General features: G+C 38.3%; 1 protein-coding gene across 23 annotated transcripts in view; it reads left to right on the plus strand.

The window, feature by feature from the left end:
* The window catches only part of cacna1aa (calcium channel, voltage-dependent, P/Q type, alpha 1A subunit, a), a 136,048-nt gene that overhangs the window by 44,041 nt on the left and 68,337 nt on the right, over window positions 1-23,670 (plus strand). For 22 of the 23 annotated variants that reach the window (XM_037544727.1, XM_037544743.1, XM_037544747.1 and 19 more), the window contains exons 4-22: window positions 983-1,074; window positions 1,601-1,753; window positions 2,663-2,850; window positions 7,809-7,912; window positions 8,393-8,508; window positions 8,708-8,764; window positions 9,163-9,243; window positions 9,400-9,606; window positions 11,864-11,976; window positions 12,469-12,581; window positions 13,518-13,649; window positions 14,364-14,436; window positions 14,611-14,728; window positions 15,855-15,922; window positions 16,515-16,621; window positions 20,155-20,296; window positions 21,009-21,490; window positions 22,035-22,405; window positions 23,155-23,290. In XM_037544727.1, coding sequence (XP_037400624.1) covers window positions 983-1,074; window positions 1,601-1,753; window positions 2,663-2,850; window positions 7,809-7,912; window positions 8,393-8,508; window positions 8,708-8,764; window positions 9,163-9,243; window positions 9,400-9,606; window positions 11,864-11,976; window positions 12,469-12,581; window positions 13,518-13,649; window positions 14,364-14,436; window positions 14,611-14,728; window positions 15,855-15,922; window positions 16,515-16,621; window positions 20,155-20,296; window positions 21,009-21,490; window positions 22,035-22,405; window positions 23,155-23,290 — 2,853 coding nt within the window. The remainder of the gene's footprint in view (window positions 1-982; window positions 1,075-1,600; window positions 1,754-2,662; window positions 2,851-7,808; window positions 7,913-8,392; window positions 8,509-8,707; window positions 8,765-9,162; window positions 9,244-9,399; window positions 9,607-11,863; window positions 11,977-12,468; window positions 12,582-13,517; window positions 13,650-14,363; window positions 14,437-14,610; window positions 14,729-15,854; window positions 15,923-16,514; window positions 16,622-20,154; window positions 20,297-21,008; window positions 21,491-22,034; window positions 22,406-23,154; window positions 23,291-23,670) is intronic. The other variant, XM_037544731.1, reaches the window with a different exon arrangement.

The raw sequence follows: 23,670 nt of genomic DNA on the forward strand, positions 1-23,670 counted from the left end.
ATTGTCCAAAATTGTTGGCAACTATTATATACATGCTCAGTTCACCAAGGATGTGTGTGTGTGTGTGTGTGTGTGTGTGTGTGTGTGTGTGTGTGTGTGTGTGTGTGTGCGCTCAGTTCACCTTTGCTGGCTGTTATTTTTAATCAGCTTGCAACACATTTAAACCTATGTAACTCTGTGCTAATTTTATCGTACTCTTATCAAATATCTACCTATCACAGCATTCATCATGGCACTCAAAACTAAAACTGAAATAAAATAATAAAAAAAAAAAAAAAACTAAAGCTAGTTTAGAAAAAAAAAATAAAAAATCCAAAACTGTTAATGCACCCTCAAGCCTAAGTGAAACTAAAAATGAAATTAAAGACTAATTGGAAAAACTAAATAAAAATTAAAACTAATGAAAATTTAAAAACTATAATAATTCTGATCCGTATTGGTCTAGTTGGACTGCACCAGGCTAAAAGTTACAGGCCTTGCCATTTTTGTTTACTTAAGATGTAACAATGCCTTTGTCAGATGTGATTTTGAGATACAGTTAGATCAAATAAAGTCACAGTTGTTATAGGAGAGGAAAACAATTGTTGTCAACATTTAATGCAAGAAGCCCTGCTTTAACTATTCTGAATGCTGCCATCATTGGTCTGATAGGCTACATTTGGATGACTAGTTTTGATCAGTGAAAATGGTTCGTAAGAATATGAGAAATATATGGAAGAGTATTGATGATACAATTTGACATTGTCATGCACTATTTTGTCTGTTCATTGTTTTCCAGATACGGAATGCATTACATTATTATCATTTGCCATTTTATTAATAATAGTGCATTTTGAGCTTCTAGCTATGCCTAACTTTGTGCTAAAGGTGAGCTTTCTTGACTTCCCTCACAGGTTTTTTTTTGTTTGTTTCTTTTTTTTGATTGATTAGGCATCGCTGGCTACTTTATGGTATTAAAGCTAAGATTTTTTTTCTTTCCCAGAATTCTCTCCACAGTGGGCTCAGACTTTGACCTGAGAACTCTGCGAGCTGTGAGAGTGCTGAGGCCGCTTAAGTTGGTCTCAGGAATTCCCAGTAAGTATCAGAGAGGGACAGATGCAGAGAGGGAGGGAAAAGGGGATATGGGATGAATGGGAGAGAATAATAAGAGTAAGTTAATTATATTCAGATAATAAATAAAGCACAAAAGATGTTAAAGCTTTAGAACGCTGACAGTTTTGAAAACGGAGTGATGTTCAGCTTGTGATGTACAGTAAAATATCCTAATAAAAGTAAAATAAGTGTTTTTTGCTCATCAGAGCCAAATGTATATTGGTGATTGCATTCTTGATACAATTATCTGTGATCCTTCAATCTTAAAACAGATTGTAAGAGTTATTAGCATGTTTTTGTACTATGTTGACAGTTGCAGAACTGTAGACAAAACAATAACTTTTCATCAAACTGAAATTATAGTAATATATCACCCTTTTACATAAAAATACAAAAAAGCTATCTAAGAGTTACTTCTTCTAAGAGTTTAAATAAGTAAATTAATAGACTGAAAATGAAAGTAAATTCAATGCCACTGCTGTCCCTGAACCTGCTGTTTCTCCTCCAGGCCTGCAGGTGGTGCTGAAATCCATCATGAAGGCTATGATCCCACTGCTGCAGATTGGCCTGTTGCTCTTCTTTGCTATCCTCATGTTCGCCATTATTGGTCTGGAGTTTTACATAGGCAAATTCCACACCACCTGCTTTGACGAAATCACTAGTAGGTTCCTCTATGGTTTTAGCCCAGCTAAGGACAATTTCTTCATTGGGTGTCATATTTTTTGACATAAGTTTAACTTGGTGGAACCATTCTGACCTATGACCAATACACCTATTGGACAAAACATTATGTTATAAAATAATTATTACGAACAAGTTTGAGAGAAGGACCATGTCTGAGGTTCCTCTTCTTTTCAGTCTTATAACCTATAAATTTCCATGTTTACCCCCTGTCTCTCCATAACCTCCCTTTTTCTCAGTCCTAGCTCTCAGTCCTGGCTCTGTTCATTGAAAGGGGGTCTAGTCTTTTAACTTGAGCATAAGCAGCCTAGAACTCCTGCCCAAGTTCTCAGAATGATCTTTCCTTTTACAGAAATACTGTCTTTTCTTATATATCAGTCATACATTTTAAGCATGTTAAAGTCATAAAGGGACATGTAACATTCAGAATTTTCATGACAAACTGCTCATCAAAATCTAACTTTTTCAAAATGATCTTAATACAAATGAACATGATTTCTTTATGGGTAAAATGAAACATATTAAATACAAAGCTGTTGCCATTTTCATTTTCCCAAAAAAACAAAACCTGAAGAAACATCTGATGAAAGCCCTACCTCACCAATAATATCAAAGACCATGCATTTTATCCCATTTCAGGTGTTTTGTTTAAACCACCTTTAGGCTAAAAGAGTTTCAGTGATGAACATGAGGAGTGATGAGGCTAAACATACATACAGGATTAGCACATAGCTGCTTTATGCTAACAAAACAGTTTTTCTGTATTGAAAAGTAACAGTACAATAATAAAAAAAAAATTTGAAAAATTACTTCTCAAATTTATGACAAGCAGTGAATGTTTGTGATTTTGTTCAGTGTGTGATCTCAGTGTGAGTTTTGTCTGTGATAGATGAAATTCGGGAGGAGTTTCCCTGTGGAACAGAGCCACCGTCCCGCCTTTGTCCAAACGGGACCACCTGTAAGTTGTACTGGCTGGGACCCAACTATGGCATCACCCAGTTCGACAACATTCTGTTCGCCGTGCTCACTGTCTTCCAGTGCATCACCATGGAGGGCTGGACTGACCTGCTCTACTATGTGAGTCAAAATGGCGTAATGTGTGGCCTAACTACACTGAAAAATTATGCTTTTGAATTATGTACTTCAAATGTGGCAATCAGTGGAACAAATAAATAAAATATATTGCAGTTTGTTTTGCAATATGTTTTATGCGGATAACATCTGCTGAAATTACCATCATACACTTATCTAATATGTAGCTATTTTTTACTAATGTAAAATTTTACCTACCTCAAAGACTGCAAAGCACACAAAAATGAAGGGCTATGCTAACACTGTAAATTTACACACATCGTTGTACCTGTGCTGTAAGTCTTGCGTTCTCTTCATGAGGTCTCTTCTTTAAATGTTTCAAGATATCCCCCTGTCAGCTAACTCTATGCAAGTATGGTCACACTTGATGTCTCTTCCACTTTCCTTCAGGGCCTAAAACCACCCACTTTTGTCGCTGGCCCACCTAAAATAACATCTAAAATATTTTCAGTATTATAATATTATTAATAAATTAACCAATCTGGACCAGATTGGCCATGTTGTATTTTTTTTCTCTCCTCTCCTAAGAAAATTACAGGCAGATTTGCCTACTGTTTCTTAGCAGACCACTGGTCATTTTAGTTCCGTTCATGTCTGATACAAACTTCTTGCTTTTCCTCGCAGGTGTCGCCTCACATTGGAAAAAAGAGCTACTTGCAGTATTTGGTCTCCTAACATGCACATCAGAAACTCTTCCAGATATTAAACACTTAGCATAGCAGTGTTTTAGGTTTGGTTTACACAGATTGGTTTGAATCAGAAGTATACCAATTTTATTTCTAAGCAAAAGATTTCAAAGTTGCGTGCCCTTGTGCAAAATAATGATCTTATAAAAGCTATAACTCTGCTATTCACAATACAGAAATAACTAGCATGCACCTAAGTAACCAACATTTGGTCACTGACAGTGGGTTCCCAAACAGCTGGTAAATGAGAGACACTCAGGGGAAAGTGAGGGGTGTATCGTACAGTTTTACAAATGTCATCTTTTCGGTTTTTCAATGTTGTCTTAAAATCATTATACCTTTAGAGGATAAAACATTTAGTATGAGTGCAGGACAGGATTGCAGCATTCAGAAACAGGTTAGAAGTTCATGTAGGGTTTGCCATCCTAAAGCTCACAATACAGATCAGGACTCTGAGAGAGATATGGTTGGAAGACTCATATGATAGATGAAGATATTCTAAGTAAAAGATGTTGTATTTGCAGGAAAAGTTCTTCCACAGTTCTTACCTGCTCAGATCTCTCTGTCTGTGCTGACATGGACTTTTTAAACTTCTGCCACTAGGTTTAGCCAAAGCACTATAATACAAAATATCTGTGCTGTTGTAAATATCAACACAAAGAAAGTGATGGACGAGGTAGGCGAATGTAGCGTCAAGTTTCCGTCTTAATCCGTGTTCTATGCGCCTCTGGGAGTGCCCAGTAAGCAAAATCTGTGGCTGCTGGCCTATTGAGAGCACACCAGCCCGGTGGGGTGTGGGTTCTTATCGCAGAGGGCCAGCCTGTCCTCTCAACTCCCATACTTTCACACTCAGGTGTGTCCACCACTGCGGTCACTGGGGTTCTGGTGGAGGAAAGTAAAGCAGTGATGTAAGTGGCACTGCATAGGAACACAACACTCCTTGCTGCGACGCCAACACATTGCAGCTAACTTACTGCTTTTTTCATTATGCTAAAAAGTGCTAAATATATTGTATGTAGCAAATTTTGTACATTAAAATGCAGTTTATAAAGAAAGTGTGCTTAAAAACAAAAGAATGAAAAAGATAATAAAATGCTAATAGTGAATAATGAGAACAGTGATCAGACAACTGTGTTTGCATAACTACAGAATGTATACATTAGTTTCGTAATAGCTACTGAATAATAAGTCTTAAGATAAATAATTGAATAATAAGCCTGATGTTTAACAACACAAGTGCTTTGAGCTACGCGGATACAGTTTTGCTCATTGTTACATTCAAGAAAGTGTCACTATGGAATTCATAGCGCAAAACAAGTGCAAGCTGCATTGTAAAGTTAGGGGCTAAGCTGCTAGCAAGCGTCTTGAAAGAAGTGGGTGCATCAAGAGCCATCAAGAAATGGAAGCTTATTACCCACACAATGCTAACTAACCCACTAAATCTTGCCTAAATCATCACATACCTGGCAATGTGGGGTTTGATTCCTTGCTTGGGAAGCATGCTGTGCTAATAAGAGCGAGCTTTGGGCAAAACTAAGCTACATTCTCCTTTTTCTGTAACATGATTAAATTGTAAGTCTTTCTTGATAAGAGCATCTGCAAATGCCATAAATGTACATTTTCTGCTTTGAATTCTAAAAAAAAAAAAAACTGTTTTGAAGATGCATTTTAAAGGTGGGAGTAAATATTGATGGGCTGCAAGCACTTTGTGATACATTGTGGATACTTGAGGCTGAGCTGTTTGACTGTTTTTGCTGGCTGGCTCACTCATTAATCCAAGAATGTGAAAAAGACATTCACTTGCATTAGTGGTTAAGCACATGCCAGTTTCGTCTAGATGATCCTCTGAAGCTTGAGCCAATAGAAAACAAGAGGGTGAGCTATGTTATCTTCTTTCTGAAAAAATCTGAACGAATTAACTTCTCTTCACTCAGCCAAGTGGTGACCAAGGGTGTTCAGAGCCGTTCTAGCATGAAGCATGGCCAACCTTCTGGCCACCCTAGTTTTGGAAAGTGAGACAGCCAACCATCATCAATAATGCAGTCACCAGAGAAATGTTTTCTTACCTGCCCTGTGTGAGTGGTTGCGCCTTACAGCGAAAATCTGTTGTCAGAATAGTTAGCAGTCAGTATCATCATCATCTTAATGCCAGTACCATGCAGCACTAGAAGGCACACATTCTGAACCCAATTTACAATACTATAGAAATATGCTTATGTTATTGATTTGTTTTATCAAAATTGCAATAAATGGTCACCAAAGTGTGAAGTATATTTATATTCATTTGCTTGACCAAAATGGCAGTTTGTGCAATACAAATCTATGACTTTTAAGCTTTGTCATATCTTGTTCTATACATATTAGAGTAAATGTGAAACAGCATTGAGAAATCACATTATTAAAGCAGAAGCGTATGGTTCCTCTCTGTTTTTAGCCATTCCTCAGGCTTTATACATTGTATAAATGTATAAATGTCTCTTCCTCTTGCTTTCTTCTTCTTGCTCTTAATCCTCTTTCGCTTGTCTTCTTACCCCCTCCTCCCCATCTCGCTTGCTCTTCTCCTCTCTCCGTCTCCGTCGGGCCCCGTGGACCAGGCTCTATATTTATCAGGCCCTGTTCAACCGGAGTGATTCTTACAGCTGCTGAGGAAGAAACCGATGAAAATTTAATGGCCAAAAAGCTGCAAAAGCTGCAGTACATACAAGAGTTCTCAGACATGCAGAGAAAGAGAGTGAATGAGTCAGAGAGAGAGAGAGATAGAGAAGTGAATAGAGACAGAAGGTGAGAGAGGGAGTAAGCAGGAAAAGAGGAGTTGCAGAATTAGAAAAGAGAGATGGTTTTGGATGGACCTGGGGGTGGACAGAGAATCCAAAAAATGCTGAGAAAGACTTTTTTTATCCGGAAATGTTATGTTGCCTCATGCTAAGTAAGAATATATTTCTTTGCACTTCCCAGAACCTGTAATCTTTAACACTAATGCAGTTTTTAACGTCACAATGGTAAACTAAAGATGGAAGACCGGATGTACCGCAATTTTAATGGAGTGGCAAAGGTAACCTAGTGCAACAGCCAGCAGACATGTTGGACAACTCCTGTTGTAAGGTCACAGCAGCAATAAGCCAGATTTTATAATTTGAATAGTAAATACTCATATAAAAATATTAAAATAACATGGTTTTGCTATCTCTGACAATAACAGTAATTTTTGAGGGTTAAAGCAGTTTCCTGAGTCTGAACCCATGGCTCTGTTCCAGCAGCTCCAGTTTTTTCTCCACAATTTTATTTATTTATTTATTTATTTTTAGTTGAGGCAGTCTCTCCACCCAGAGGGTTGCTTGTGGAGCTTTAACACACAAGATGGCCGACCATTTGCATTGCAGCGCATCAGTGAGTTGCAGCAGTACAGCAGATGGCTTTATGTATGTGCATCTGTCAAAGTGTTGACCCTATCATCAGGAGTTTGATGCCTGGTGGTGCTACAGCCATCCATGGCCGAGAGTTCAAGAAAGCACAATTGATATCGCTTTTTCTGGGTGGGCAGGATGGCTCCCCGTCTTCCGCTGCCACTCAGCGTGATGCTAGCCAATGCAGGCATCTGTTAGCTGACATGACAAAACTGGCGGTTAGCACTTTCCTCTGTGTTCAGCTGTCCAATGATGTTAGGTTAGTGGCATTTCGAAGAGATCCGTGCCGCTTTACATGTCTCGGAGGAAGCTTTCGCCCTTCTAGCACTGGTGGTATTGTGTGATTGGAGGAAGTCCTAACTAGTGGGTGGAATTGGATATTGGGAAAAATCTCCCAAAAAAAAACAAAATAAGTTGTCACAACATGGCATGATATGTGTTTTTCTCTGACATTTGATGAAGTTGGAAATGACGAAGTATAATAAAAATCATATCATAAACTATGAATATAATTAAATAACTGTGCTGCACTAAATACAATTAACCACCACAGACAATATCCATGATGTGCCCAGAAAAGCTAGATTTTTCACAATAATAATAAATATAATAATACATTTAAATAATAAATGTATTTATATTAATATTAATAATAATAAATATTATTATTGTGAAAAATGTAGCTTTTCTGGGCACATCACGGATTAAATATTATAATAGCTCTGTTATAAATACACCAACACTGTACAATATGTTTTGTCAGTGTAAGTGTTTTTGTGAAGTGTAAAAGCAAACAGGCTGAACGGTAGAAGGTTGACACTGATCTTTTTGACCTTTGTGTGTGTTGTTCTAGAGTAACGATGCCTCAGGCAGTGCATGGAACTGGATGTACTTCATCCCCCTCATCATCATCGGATCATTCTTCATGCTTAACCTGGTGCTGGGTGTGCTGTCAGGGTAAGACCATGACCTGTCTGAGAGCAATATTGCCCTTATTTCCATAGAAACAAGAGAATTACAGAGTTACCTGAAAAACAAAGGACCATTACATGTTTTTGTTTTTCTTGATTTATTTCATAAATTAATTTGATGGAATATGTAAATATAGTTGAAGTGTCAAAATGTATCACTCACTTCCCAGTCCTTATGGTCCATATATGGAAAAACTAAGCTAGCAGGGCAGCCAGTTCATCTAAATGCACAGTAACAAGAACAATCTGTTCAATTTTAAGAGAAACAGAGAGGGAATGAAAAAAAATCAATGACTCCCCCACACAAATGTCATTGGCGTACACCAGGGAAACATTTAAAATGCAAGAACATGGGATCAAAGGAAACTTTAATGTTCATACTTGTCATATTCCAGCATATTAGTAATTGTGTATGTGTATACTATTTACACTAAATGGTGTGAATGTAAATCTGTGTGTGACACAGGGAGTTTGCCAAAGAGAGGGAGCGTGTGGAAAACAGGAGAGAGTTTCTGAAGCTGAGGCGGCAGCAGCAGATTGAGAGGGAGCTGAATGGGTATCTGGAGTGGATCTGCAAAGCAGGTATGCAGTTAATGCTCATACACAATACACATTAATATTCTCAACATCATTTCAAAACCTCATTACAGATTAAGAGATGTTATTATTGTATTGGTGATAAGCATTATTATGCATGCATAACATCATCACACTATAAAAGTGTTTTCAGGTAAATTGTCCAAAATGTCAGTATCTAATTTTTTACTTTGGTTCTGTTCAGAAGAAGTGATCCTGGCTGATGAAGATAATGATGCTGATGACCGGATGCCCTTTGATGGTATTTTTGTCCGGAAGCCTCCCCACATCCCTCCTTCTCCTTGTTTCTTTCCTACATATGAAAGCAGAGAAATGTCTCTATCATGTTGCCTTTGCTGATGAAGTGATATTTTATCTTTTGCTCTGTGGCTGCCATGCTTACAAGGTCGTAAATACAGTATATGTTAAGGAGTAAAATTGCATATTAATGTGTGCATGCATTTTGACTTTGACATACATAGACTTTGTTTCATATTCTAAAAGAGCAGTAGAAGAATTTAAAATGTATATTGGCATCATACAAACTGACAATTCATGACTGATTTTTTGTGTTAGTGTAAATATGAATTGTGCAGCTTCCTTGTGTCAGTGTACCATTATGGTTCCATGATATGTAATGCTTCTGTGTGTGCTGTACAGGATCAAGGAGAAGGCCCACCATCAAGAAAAGCAAAAACGACCTGTTGAATCCAGAGGAGGGGGATGGAGACCTCACACTGGGTAAGACCTCCTGAAAATTTGCATCTGTTTCAAGTACTCACAGTACAAGTCATGTTTGGCATCCAGAGTTCACATTTTTAGCTTTGCACTGAAGATTCTCTGTTTCTGTCTCTCATTTATTTATCTTTCTGTTTATTACTCGTTTCTGTCTTTCAGGTTCTCCATTTGCGCGGGCCAGTTTGAAGAGTTCTAAACTGGAGGGCTCGTCGTTCCATAAGAAGGAGCGTCGCCTGCGTTTCTTTATTCGCCACATCGTGAAGACCCAGGCTTTCTACTGGACAGTGCTGTGTCTGGTGGGCCTGAACACTCTGTGTGTAGCGGTGGTTCATTACGACCAGCCAGAACTACTCTCGGATTTTCTCTGTGAGTGCCTTCAGTTTTCTACTCCATTCGTCCCTCTCCATCCTTCATTCTCAGGATGAACACTAGGGATTGCACTGATTCTGGAATTTCTGGCCAATAACAACTACTAGGAGCATCTTGTTAGCATCTTGCTGTGGATGAAACCAGTAAACAAATATTAAATTTCACATAAAGTTTACATAGTAGTCCATCTGTGAAATACTGAGCGTGTAAGACAAGCAAACACAAATCACTGATTTTACAGGGAAAGACAGATGTAAAAAAATTGTACTGTCTGCTCATGTCATGAAAACACTTCAACCTAGTGGCCAAGATTATGAATTTGTAGCCACAATAATAGAAACATGTTTATCATAAATACATTGTATTTATAATTAAAGCAGCATTATGTGAGAACTGGTATTTTTTTACTCTTAGGCTAACTCTACAGTTACAGAGTGTATTTCACTTTTACACCACTGTTGTTAATACAAATAAATCTTTGAGCACCTGTCAAGAACAGGTGTACATGTACATTTGTTGACGAGCTGAAGGATACAGAATCTAACTCCACTTTGCATGCAAGCGTGTCTCGCAGACATATGGATGCTACAGGTTACACTCATGATACTGTTTGTTTCTATGTGTAAATAATCAAAATTGTGAGTGTGATCTGTAACGTCCGTATGCTTGTGTGACATGCGTGCACGTGAAGGGGAGTTGGATTCTGCCAGGGAGACAGATATTGGCACAACACCGGCAAACACAACATTAGAAGAGAAACATGCTTGCCGACTTACAAGGTGGAGTAATGTTACAGTATTTTATTACAGGAGGTTGCAAACTTTTTTTTGGTGACTTATTTGGTGTGAGTATGATAAAGACTGACCAAACTTTTTGGTGTGAAATGAATTTATTTCTTTGCAATGCTAGCCAGCGAAACTGAGGTTAGATGGCTATTAGCTTCCAGAAAAACTAGAAAACTAAATAAATTAATGGCCTTCATCGCAGGCTTTCATAAATAGCACTGGCAGGGGTGTACACTTCACTGTTGGATTTTTATTGTTTTTCCTCTTAGCGGTGAGACTGTCGTGCATCATTAGCTCATTCCAATGAGCAGAAACCAGTAGAGATTTACATTCGTGTAGTTTCTGTCTTTTTGTCTTCCTCGCTTCCTCCGACAACATCTTCTTCGGTCTCTTTGCAGCCTCTGGCTTGATGCCCATGTTGAGAGTCCCGAGCTGACTTCATCCTGTAACTAGCTAAAGAACCGTAGCTGTTTGTGTGTGATAGGATGCCGTAAAGCATTATGCAGCTATTGTTTTGTGCCCGCTCCCCCAAAGTTACATAGTACTATAGCAGGTGTTCCACTTTGAAAAGAATAAAATATTTATTAAACACTTTACATTAATAACAACATTGCAGTTGTGGTGACCATGGTTGTCCCCCCTGCCCATCTGGTCCACCCAGATCTAGGTTGCTATTAGGTACTGCTCAGCTATTGCAGTGATAGGGTTTAGGTCTGATACCAGCTTAGTCAATCCCTTTTATTTAAGATCTTTTGTGACAGAGTCAAAATGGCAGCCAGTGGAAGAGCATCTTTGATACCAGGCAGCTTAGCTTGGCTGGGGGGAACTACTGCAGTGACAGCTAAGGAATTCCAACAAAATCTGATTAGATGCAGTTTGTTTCCAACAAAACAGGCTTGTTAAAATGGAATAAGAATGCAAAACACTCTTCAAGACGAGTACAAGACTCTGTACATATAGTGACCCAAATGTGAGAAGTTGTGGCTTGGGGCACAGGGCAATAGGCAGTGCCTGTCCATGCTGGCTAATTTTACATTGTCATAAAGATAGTAACACTTGCATGTTTAGGAGACACTCCTATGATTTTTTAACTTAAATATTTAAATGATTTTATTTATGTATTTTGGCTTTGGTTAGTATGTCTTATTTTTTCTGTTTTGATGTCAGAAAATTAATGTAAAGGCTGTTTTGTCATTCTGTTAAACAACTTTCTATCAAATAAAAATCTGAATAAAATATCTCCTCTTTTACTTACAAACACAGTTGTGGATCAAAATGTGGATCAAATATGGATAAAATCTGCACTTTTCACGCAATTCCTCTTCTTATTTCAAAGAGCTGAATTATAAGTAATGCATCTAAAAATCACAGCAGGCAAACTCAAGGAGTTAATCAATGACAACCTTCCACTCTTTCCCATTCTTTACTCTTTGTCTCACTCTTATCTCTTCTTTCTCTCTCTGTTTCAGACTTCGCAGAGTTTATCTTTTTGGGTATCTTCATGTCTGAGATGTGCGTTAAGATATATGGACTGGGGACCAGGCCTTACTTTCACTCCTCTTTCAACTGCTTCGACTGCATCGTAAGTCCCCAGTTCTCCTCTCTGCCGTCCAGAGAGAGCTTTCAGTGTAGGAAGTGACTACAAGTGAAAAGCAAGAACCCTTTTCAGCATGTATTATGCAGAGGAATACTTCAGCATTTTTCAGCGTTTTCTTCATCTACACTTTACCACACACAGTAATTTCACATTTGCTTGAACGTAAATATCGTTGATTCGAAACTTACTAATAACAGTAGCCATGGGGCAGCTGCTGAATTCTAATAAATGTGTAACATATATTTAACCCAACACAATAAAATGTAGTTACAGTTACTTTTGCTTTACCTGAGATTTTCTGGTATCTATGTGCGAACAGGCAGGAGCCTGTGAAATCTCAGCCCACGCTCTTTGTCAGTGTTTTACGACGTTCATGCCCTTTGTTCTTGTTGCTTGCCGTTATTGACAAAGCTTTAAATGTGTGTATTCTGTGTGTGTGTGTGTGTGTGTCCCTGTGTGCGCTTGTGTGTGTGGCAGGTCATATGTGGCAGCATTTTCGAGGTGCTCTGGGCTATGATCCAGCCTGGGACCTCGTTTGGGATCAGTGTGTTGCGAGCTCTCAGGTTATTGAGGATCTTCAAGGTGACCAAGTGAGTCTCTTGCGTCTTGTGTTCGTCTCTCGGTCTTTCCTGTCCCCACGTTTGTCCATTTCGTACACCGTTCTGTCCATCTCAACGTATATTAAAAGAACGCACAGTTTTCCACCTCTGCAACGTTTGATGCTTGAGGTTTGCTTCTTTGGTTTAGCACAGGAGCCATGACACTAACATAGCCAATAAATAAAGGAAGCTAATATACACTAATTAGCATGGTGCTACCTGCATGCCTCCATTATCAAATGCTTGCCTCAGACTTTGTTGGCTTGGTTAATAATCTCAATCTTGTTTTTCTTATTTTTTCCTTACACTGTATGACAGACTACATGGACAGAAGTGCATAGCTAAAAGAGTAGCAGCAGCTATCTTGAAGCCTGAATTTGTCTATGGTTTTGTACAATTTTGTATTTTATAACAGCGGGGCTGGACAAAAAAGTTTACTAAAATTGTGATCCTGATTCTTTACTAAATGTCAATTATGCAGACTGAATTAGGGCTTCATGGAGTGTCTTACAGAGAAAATGTTGAAAAGTTGTTTGTAATAGCTGTTTATGTTGAGTTCTGAGCTGCTGTTACATCTATTGCAAGTGTTGCTATCTAAGAATTCGCCGAAGAATCGGAATAGAGATTCATGATCTCATTTCTACGTAAAAATATCATGGTTTCCTTTTAATAAAGAATTGTGCAGCCTTAGATAACAGCAATTAATACAATATCAAGCAAGCAATTTTAGGTTTCTTAACAACTCAACACATTTTATGGATGCAGTGTGCATGATGCAAAGCAAATGAGAAGCAAACTCGGACACTGAACGTGTCTTACCTGTCAAGTGCATTCTGCGTAAGGGAGAAATTAGTCTTCCCTTAACGCTGAACATTTCTTCTTACTGTAACAGTGACTTCACTAATACTCTGTTCCCCCCACCCTCAGGTACTGGGCTTCTCTAAGGAACCTGGTGGTGTCTCTGCTGAACTCAATGAAGTCCATCATCAGCTTGCTTTTCCTCCTCTTCCTCTTCATCGTGGTCTTTGCCCTTCTTGGCATGCAGCTTTTCGGAGGACAGTCAGTAGCACTGCTTTATAATCTCATCTACACTTTTCCTCACAGTTTTTCATTTTTTTTCCCACCAAGTAATTTTTGTATTGAACCTAATTCAGTTACACTGCCAGTCCGGGAACACTTTGCCATCTTTTGAATTTTTTCAGTGTTTAATTTTCAATTAAGTAAGAACAAATGATTGTCTTGTTAGCATATAGCAGCTCTGTTCTAATCTTTTGAGTATATTTATCAACACTTCAACACTCAGCTTCATGTGCATCAAAGTGTTTTTCTTGGTCTGAAGAGCAAGTTTTGACAGTTTTTTTCAAACTATTGTTAAAAACACATGTTAAAGCTCTTTTGGCCCAAAGGTGCTTTAAACACCTGAAAGGTTTGAGTGCTGATAACTGCTGACATCCCAACAAACGGAATACAATGGCTGGCTTTTGGCTTTATACCCAAAGTAAAATTGTTACTAATACTGGCACAGATGTGTCATATTGTTGTCTTGGAATAGTATCTTCAAACTTTTGATAAGTAGTGTAGTCATATTGTGCTTTTCCATTTGAAATGCAGTATCTCCCTCTCCCATGAAAACACCTTAATTTTGAAGAGCCTGTTAAGGTTCAGAGCACTGACATTAATTCATTTGATAATGTGTGTGAATTTTTTTAAGCTCTTGAAATGAAGTTTTTATAGTTACATGGAAAGATTTTATAAAAATCATCTTTTTTCTAGGTTCAATTTTGAAAGTGGCACACCCCCAACAAACTTTGATACCTTTCCTGCAGCAATAATGACAGTGTTTCAGGCAAGTAAAGATTATATAATATAATTATATATATATATATATATATATATATATATATATATATATATATATATATAAAATGATAAAATTATATAATAGTTGGTTCTGACTGGGCTGGGTTTCCCCAAAGCATCTTAGGATATGGATAAAATGTTGAAAATTACTTTTCCTCAGATCCTGACTGGGGAAGACTGGAACATGGTGATGTATGATGGGATTGAGTCTCAGGGAGGAGTCAACACGGGCATGGTCTTCTCCGTTTTCTTCATCGTTCTCACTCTCTTCGGCAACTGTATCCCAATTTACATGAACACACATACGCATGCTAGGAAGCGCATTTTGTAGGCTTTACAGAAAACCTACAAAACATTCATTTTATAGGATTAGGAATAAAAACTTAACTAGTATGTTATAATGTATTTTGATTATTTTTTTCCAGCTCAGTTTGGAACATTTCTATGGGTCCATTAATGAAATGTTTACAGATTAAATATGAATCTTGGTCACTTAAATTGTGTAGAAAAGTAAAAGAGGGTGTCAAGGGTGCTTGTTGCGAAGATAAAATTTGGGATCTTTTTTAGATGTTTGAGAGTTTTAAAGTTTAAATGAAACATTTCATGATTTAAAGATTTTGAGTTATACTTTAAATTCTATACTGTAATTATCTCTACATTATTTTTGAATCACCAAAAGCTGTTTCATCATTGTGGATTCATCTAAGATTTCTATTTTTATTTACAACTTTCTACTTATTGTTTGAAAGCTATGAAATTTCACAGGACTGGCAAACTGAATACTGAGTATATATTATAAAATAAATTGGTATTTTGTTGTTGAAACTGCATTTACACGCACTCAATAATCTGATCATAATCAACTGTTAACTGATTATCCAAATGTTCATGTTCATCTAGAAATCCAATTAAGAAATCGGATAAAGAAAGCTGACCAAGGTACCGGAAATAAGCATGCAACGCTGCTGCGAGATCGCAGCAAAACACTTTTGGAGCGAAGCTATAATCGTCTACATGCTCCATGAAATGAAGGATTTAAATATTCTTTATCTTCCAGCTGATGTGTGTTCATATTTTTAGGTGAAGTGGCGCAGCATGATGTTTTACATCACGTTTATGTTACATTGTCTTCTCTGAGTTTGCCAGTTGTATGCAGATATCTGATACTGCCTGAACCTTGTAGACCAGGAGTTTTCCCATTATTTGATTACTCAAGTGCATATTAACGCATTTTTGGATTACTGACAAAATCGAATTTTTTTCAGTTATTGGATTATTAAGTGCATATAAGCGCACTTAGTGATTCCAGCACTAGAGTACATGCCATGCACACAGACAACTATATTAATGCATATTAACAAGTTAAAGTCTGATGAGTTTGTTACCATAACTCTGTGTGTTCAGACACTTTGCTGAATGTATTCTTGGCCATTGCTGTGGACAATCTTGCCAATGCACAGGAGCTGACCAAGGTACTGTAAATAAACACACACACACACACACACACACACACACATACATACACACACACATACATGGAGAGAACATGGAGAGAGTTAGCATAATCATTTCCACAGCTCTCCTAAAAGAGGCCTAATATTTAGAATTACCATTCAGTACTTAAGCAATTTTTCTATCCAGTCTTTCATTGCTTTAAATTAGGTGTACTTCTGATGGAATGTAATAAATCCAGGAAGTGGCTGGAGTGCTGAGACATCAGGAATCAAACCTGTGTTCTTCTAACTAACATAATTATGCATTTCTTTACACATTCATTTTAATAGTATGTGCTATTTTTTGGTAGCAATACTTTCTGCCTAGATAAATAATTTTTAAATTTGTCTTGGCTGCTAAGACCTTTTAGGTCTGTATATGTACCTAATGTATTAAATATGAAGCCTAACCCATAAACCTCAGTATCCTAAAAGAAATGGTTTTGCTCCTTTGGCTTAGGGCAAATGTGGAGCTTTTGTAACAAACACCATCATGGCAGACCTGATTAGGCAAATTAGGCCTTCTTTCTCTGAATTTCCTTTAATACCTGACTTTCTTTCCTGCATGTAGGATGAGCAGGAGGAAGAAGAGGCAGCCAATCAGAAAATTGCTCTTCAGAAGGCTAAAGAGGTGGCTGAAGTGAGTCCGCTGTCTGCAGCCAATCTCTCCATTGCAGCGTGAGTATCTCTGTCTTTCTTTCTGTCTCCCACACTCTTACTTTCTTTTTTTTCTTCTTCCCTCTCTTCCTCCCTCTTCCTTCTTCTGATACAGCAGCAATCTTTGATCTTTGACATTTGCCCACCTTCTGTAAGAACTAGACTTCCTTTGATTCTTGTTCTGAGCGAAAGGGCAAATGCTTCCTGTTCTCCCTCAAGGGAACACTGTAGGAACTCCACATGCTGTCTAATTTACTCAAGGAATTGTCCTTTATGTGCAAAGATTATGTGCCTTAATTTAAAAGAATTTAACATTGAAGGAGTGAAGAAATCATATAATTAATTTTATGAAGAAATCATCTTTTAGTCCGATAGTATTTAGTATGAAGCCTAATGACATCATAGTAGGAGAAATAGAAGAGCGTTTGTGTGATCTCTTTTGCAGGAGACTGCAAGAACAGCATGTTTCAATACTTTCAGCTGTTGAGCTGTTGTGAAGCAGTTACTTTTGCAATTGTTCTAAGTTTACGCACTGATTTGGTATAAGACAGAGAAGTGTGTGAGCGAGAGAGAGTGCATATGTGTTTATGCCTATGCATTGCATATTTTAGAGGTCTAGCACCTGACCCGAGTCTGACAGGACCTGACAAAATATTGGGGTTTGGACTAGTGGTGTTACGGTTTAATATTTTTATGGTATGAGGATGTCAACAAATATTATGATCTCACAATATCAGGATATTAAGCAACTTTAAAACACACAAAAGTTGACTTAAGGAAAATATAATGAAAAATGCTCATCACTTGTACATTACAAATTACAGTACAGCATATTTTGTTGAGAAGCAAGACATTTTATTCTGTGTATTTTTAGGTTATTTTGTTTATGGTTACCTTTGGTAGAAATTTTGAGATTTCAAAGATTTCTGTTTATGAACAGCACTTTGGGCAATTTTTGTTGATAACTGCTTTTATTTGCTTGCTAATTACATTTTTTTATGTTTCCTTATGCTTTGAAAATATAATTTTCTTGATTTTTTTTTTGGCAAGGTCTTCAAGTGAAAAATGTTTTCTCTGATATTTGTGAGCCACTGTTGCACTGATTCTCACGGAGTTGGCTTTAGGCAGTTGTGGATGGTTACTGGAAAAAAAAGGTTTAGCTAATTTGATAACATTTGAGAATTACTGTTACTGTCAGTGTTATTTTGTAGTCATTATAAACCAAAATGGTGATAAAGGTGCACACTTAGCAAAAAATCTGCAGCTCTCAGCCAGAATAATGTAGTTATGAAAGAGCTTGAGGATGTTTGTAAAGTTGTTATTTATGGTTGGCAGTGCTGTGTTTACCATACCTTTACTACAAGCTAGCAATGTTGCATCTACTGCAACTCTGAAGTGTCTGTCCCTTGCAAACAGAGAAATGTGAAGAATAACTTTCTGAGTGTTGTAGGGTGAGCTGAGATGGACTGGTCTTGTACAGTGCAGAGCTTGCAATAGTACTTTCAGCTGGGATAGCAGGAGGACTAGCACAATGTCTCTTTAGCAATACAGTGGCAGCAGAGCCACAGGATTCGGCTTCAGATTTCAAATTAAGCAGCACCAGTAGGGACTGGTCGGGTCAGGTTTCAAAACTGCGGGTGCAGGTTGGGTTCAGGTGTGTGCAGAGCTGTAGCTTGTGTTTACCTTTGTGTGCTTCTGCCAGTGTTGGTGCCTTTGGGCTGGTTTCACAGATATGAACTAAGTTTAGACTTGAACTAAATTGCAGAGCCACAGGTGAATCTCCATTGGAAATTCTTTTTAGTTTAGGAATAGGGTGAATATGCGTCCGGGAAACTGGCCCTGTGTGTCTGTGCCTTTGTTTATCGTGAGCGTGTGTGTTTGTGACAGAGTGTGTTAAGTGTACATGGATGACGATATCATTATGAACATATGAGAAGTGATGAATCTTGTTTGCAATAATATGACACTGACTTGATGTACCGCAAGAGGTTTTTTGCTGAGTAAACAGAAATCTAATTAAGCTCTCCTTTAAGCAGATTGCAAAAAAAATACAAAAGCACCATTTAGGATTGTCCAGAAGAAAACTAGTGAAATACTAATAGCTATGTACATCAGAAACTGCAAGCATGTTTATTATCAATTATTGTCATTTAAATATATATTTCCTGGTAGTATCCATTACTGCTTTACACATTTAACACACACTGTGCTTATTGGTCATTTAGCTAAGTGGTTAAGTTAGGTGTTCTCCACACAAGAGAGCATACAAGGGTTGAGCGATATTCCAAAAAAATCATACCACGTTACATGATAGTTACACCATATATATATACACCATACATATCACATTATTTATGACACACAGTCACAATTTACTAGTAATGCCACATTTAAAAACACCCATCTAGAATTCCAAGCACAGTGATTTGTATTCAGCATTTCACATACTGTACTGCGCTTAATCCAATTTAATCCAGTCTAATGATGCCGTTTGGGTAATGAAATGTGCAGTTTTTAGAAAGCACTCACAGTATGCTCAGAATAGCGTGTTGTCTGTCAAGGTAACAAAATTTATCACAGTAACAAAATATGATATTGTCATATGGCTCATCTCTAAGGGCACAGTTTCCCACCAGTCTAATTACATTGCTCTGGAACTGCTTGTGTGTGGTAATTTAATCTGTTCAGTCATTGCAGCCAAAAGGTTTGTTGCAAAAACTCCTATCGCGATCGCAGTAACGATAAAAATATGATTTATCGCGCAGCTTTAGAATGTATGTGAGCGTGTGTGTTAGAGATTCTGCTGTTGCGCATCTCTGACGTGCTGTTTCCCTCCTCAGCGTAACCGTTCACTCTGAGCATCTCAACACTTCTGAACCATTTCTGGACTGGTATTTATGCACTTCTTCTCTTTTTATTCTTTTTCTTCGACTTTCTTTCCCTCGTTCCCCTCCTGTCTGCACTTTTGGTTGGTGTGTAAATACGCTCCTCCCTGCTAGACTTTCCACTTACGCTGTCTGCCTGAAGGATGGGATGGTCTTCCACTTCATCCTCCTCTCTCTCCTGTTCCTCATCCTCCTCTCTTTCTCTTTTTCACTCTGTCTCTACTGGCTCTCTTTTCATCAATCATCTGGTCCTGTTTTTACTCTCTTGTTTTCTTTTTACTCACTCCACGCCCAAAGAGGTGGGCCTGTATTCTGTAGACTCTTTCTCTCTCTCTATTGACTCTGTAGTTATCATCATTTCTGTTTCTCTTACTCTCTCACTCTCCCTCACCCTCTCTCTCTGTCTCTCTCTCGCTCTCCTTCACTGTCTTTCTCTCTCTCTGTCTCTTTTTCTGTGCTCTGTGGATGAATTTTTCCCGATCCAGCGCCCTATCGGTGTCATTGTGTGAATAGCTGCAGTAGCTGTGAGTAGAATAGAGGCTCGATGGCGGAAACCCTTCTACATTCCTCTGTTCATATCTGTCACACCTTCAGAATGCTGATCTCACTCTATCCCGTTGTCTCTTTCTCTCTCTTTTTTTTTCTCTCTCTCCCTCAATCTCCTTGTAGTAAGGAGCAACAGAAGAACCAGAAGAACCATAAGGGTTCTAAGTCGGTGTGGGAGCAGCGCACCAGTGAGCTGCGGAGGCAAACCCTAATGACCAGCAGGGAGGCACTCTACAATGAGCTGGACCCCGAGGACCGCTGGAAGGTAAGCAGAGAGAGAGCAGGAGGATTTAAGAGAGACCCTGTTTACATTAGGCTTTAAAACACAAATTTTATCTGGATTTTACTCATATATGCATTTAAAAGACAAGTGTAACCATCTTTGTGATCAGAGTCTGCTCGTTATCGTGAATAGACTTGAATAGGCTGATGAATAATGTTTTCATCATAATTGCATTATGAATTTCCATTGAGGACTGTGATAAAAGTCTGGAAAAGTTGGAACTAATAGCACCATTTATTACATGAGTGCAATCTTTTAAGCTGTAGTCTTGTGCAGACAACATAATTAGAACACAATCCACAGCTTTTTCAATTTCACAGTGTCTGTGATTCTAGAACTGAATAGTTCTAAATCATTTAAAAATTTAGATTGGCACATCGTCATCAAAATGATAAACTTTATATATCATTTCCATAGGTTTGTTCATATTGTACAGGCCTAATTCCAAGTTATTCAAGCATGTATTTTGTGAATCTGTATGAAATCTAAGCACTGCTTGGTTCCATTCATGGATAGCACTTCAGTTACACCAACAAATTTCAATATTGGTCATGCATCTCTTACATATACATAAATGCACACAAACATTTTTTTTGTTTTGTTTTGTTTTTGTTTTTTGTTTTTTTTATAAGCATACTAGCAAAAATAATGGTGGGTGTAGGTTCATTTCTCCAACCCTTGTCCGTTCCTTCAGGTGTCCTATTCTCGCCACATCCGCCCGGACATGAAGACTCATTTAGACCGGCCACTGGTAGTGGACCCACAGGAGAACCGCAACAACAACACCAACAAAATGCGACCAGGTGAGGCCCAGCGGAGTGGTCAGGAGCCTCTGCACAAACCACCAGCCTTCCACCCCACTGGCCCTGGACGGCCACTAGAGAGAGGAGAGTCCACAGAGTCGAACCGGAGCCGCAGAGATGGTGGCAACCACAGCAACTCACAAACACCACCACAAGGGGGCAGCGAGGGGCCTGAGGGTGGTGTGAGAGAGCCCCACCGGAGGCGGGCGGGGCAGAGCGGACAGAGTGGACGCTCACGCCGCAGGACGGAGGGAGGGACAGAGTGTGAGCATGAAGATGGAGTGGAGCGCAGGCAGAGGCGCCATCGCCACAGTGACAGAGAGAAAAGGGAGAAAGGAGAGCAAGGAGAGAGGGTTCGGCATCGTACCCGAAAGTGAGTTTTGGAGAGCACTACTCCTTTCAACACTCTTTCTTGCATTCATCTGTGCAAATGCTATAAGATTAATATTTGATCCCACTTTAATTTGATAGTCCCCTAAGGCAACTGTATAGAAATAATTTTGTTCTGGTCCTAGGATCACAAAGTTTAAGAACACCTGATCTGTGTTCTATTGGATAAAGCAAAGAATTCTTTTGGCAACTTAATTTTTAAGAGTGCAGGATTTACACCAATTGGCCGATAGCCAGGCACACTTGATCAGTCATGCCCTGCCACCTTTTTTGGCTTTGGGGGTTAAGATAAAGATTAGGTTAAAATTAATTCAAGAATTGGATTAGAGTAATTGTTAGATTTAGAGCAAAGATTTAGTGGGTTTTGGTGGAGAAGTCAATGTGAATTTAATATTTAGATGTCAAAACTCAGGTGTTTACAAAGGTGAGTATTTGCAAAGAATGTGTAGTGGAAAATACAAATAAAGTATTGCTATTCTGTTATTTACACTGCCTCTCATTCTCTTTCTCTCTTTCATGCTCTTCAGGGATGGTCACAGCAGTGGCCCCACTTTATCCACCACTCGACCCATTCAGAAAACTCTGTCCAGGCAGAATAGCCAGTACAGTGAAGATCTGGACAACGTCATGAATAACAAGCTAGCCACTCAGCCCCTGGTGCCCTTAGCCACCCGCAAACACTCCACGCCCCACAGCAGCCTGTTGAGCCTGACCAACAGCACCCATGGCACCCACCTGGGCACAGAGAGTAGCCTCATCCTTACCAACCCTACCTCCAACACAGCTAACCTGGCTAACATTGCTAACCTTGCTAATCTGGCTAACCTGGACACCAAGCTTGACTACACTGCCATTGACATGCCGCCTATATTTCCCTCCACCAATGCCATCCTGCAGGGTGAGATATGGAGGGAAGAGAGAGATTAATAATGAGTGTCAAAAATATAAACACCTATTTAAAAGTATAGAATTCCTTTAGTTCCTACTTCTTGTTCTTTTATGCAATAATGACTTACCTAGGCTACAGTCACGTGTTATGCAAGCCACAAGAAGGTATTTTAGATGCTTTATTTAATATTTCAAATTTAAGTTTAAAATCATTAATACTCTGTGATGATCTATTTCCATCTCTTGTCAAGTTATATACCACAAAATTTCATCACCATTTTTGGATGAGGCATTCTAGTGATAAATTTTATTCTAACTTAAAGCTCAATGTTATATGGCACTCGACAGTTCGTTTCATCATTTTGGTGACTTAAAATTTCTTATGGCTTTGTAAAATCTGAACTTTTTAAAGCTCAGTATGAATAATTTGAATTATTTGACTACTATTATCATATTATAACTGTTTTATATATGTTTGTACAGTAAAATTGTTTTTATGTTATTGAAAGCAGTGTTTCCAAACTTTTGGTATATGGCTAGAAGACAGGGCCTAAAAAAGTGTAATGTTTTTTGATGTCTCCAGAATTGAAGACTGAACTGATGTTCTCTCAAAAGGGCAGTATTGCTGCGTCAGTGTAGTCCATATGCAGTCCTTTAAGAGAAAAATGTGGAGTTTGTGTTAAACAATTGTTCTGATGTCCTTTAATGTGTGAAAATGTCTGCCTCAGCTTTTTCCTTGTGCTGAACTCCATCCCACAGTCAATAAGAATGCCAACACAGAACCACTGCCGAAGAAGGAAGATACTAAATGTGACGATGATGATGACAAAGATGATGGAGGGCCTAAACCCATGCCTCCTTATAGCTCCATGTTCATTCTGTCCACAACCAACCCGTGAGTTCACAGCTTCCAAACTAAACTGCAAACATCATGCATCATACATATGCCACACTAAAGTTACTATTCATGAGCAGGGACTAGGAACAGTACAGAGGATATTTCTTTTCTAAGTATGCTGAACCAGTTCATAACTTTAGAAGTAATTAGTATTTTTCTGGTTAATTTTCATAGATTCAGGGATTAAAAATATTTCTTTATGTGTATGTGTAACATCTTTTTTGTTCTTACTCCGGCATTCCATGATTAAAATGAAAAAAAAAAAAACTGCTGATATTTTTGTGTTGTTCATTCCTAGTTTTCATTCTGAAATGTGTTCATTTTTTTTGTTTTGTTTCTTTTTTACTGTTCTTAGTGACATTTAATTTCCCCTTTTA

Source organism: Pygocentrus nattereri, chromosome 14 (genome assembly GCF_015220715.1).
Source record: "Pygocentrus nattereri isolate fPygNat1 chromosome 14, fPygNat1.pri, whole genome shotgun sequence".
Lineage (NCBI taxonomy): Eukaryota > Metazoa > Chordata > Actinopteri > Characiformes > Serrasalmidae > Pygocentrus > Pygocentrus nattereri.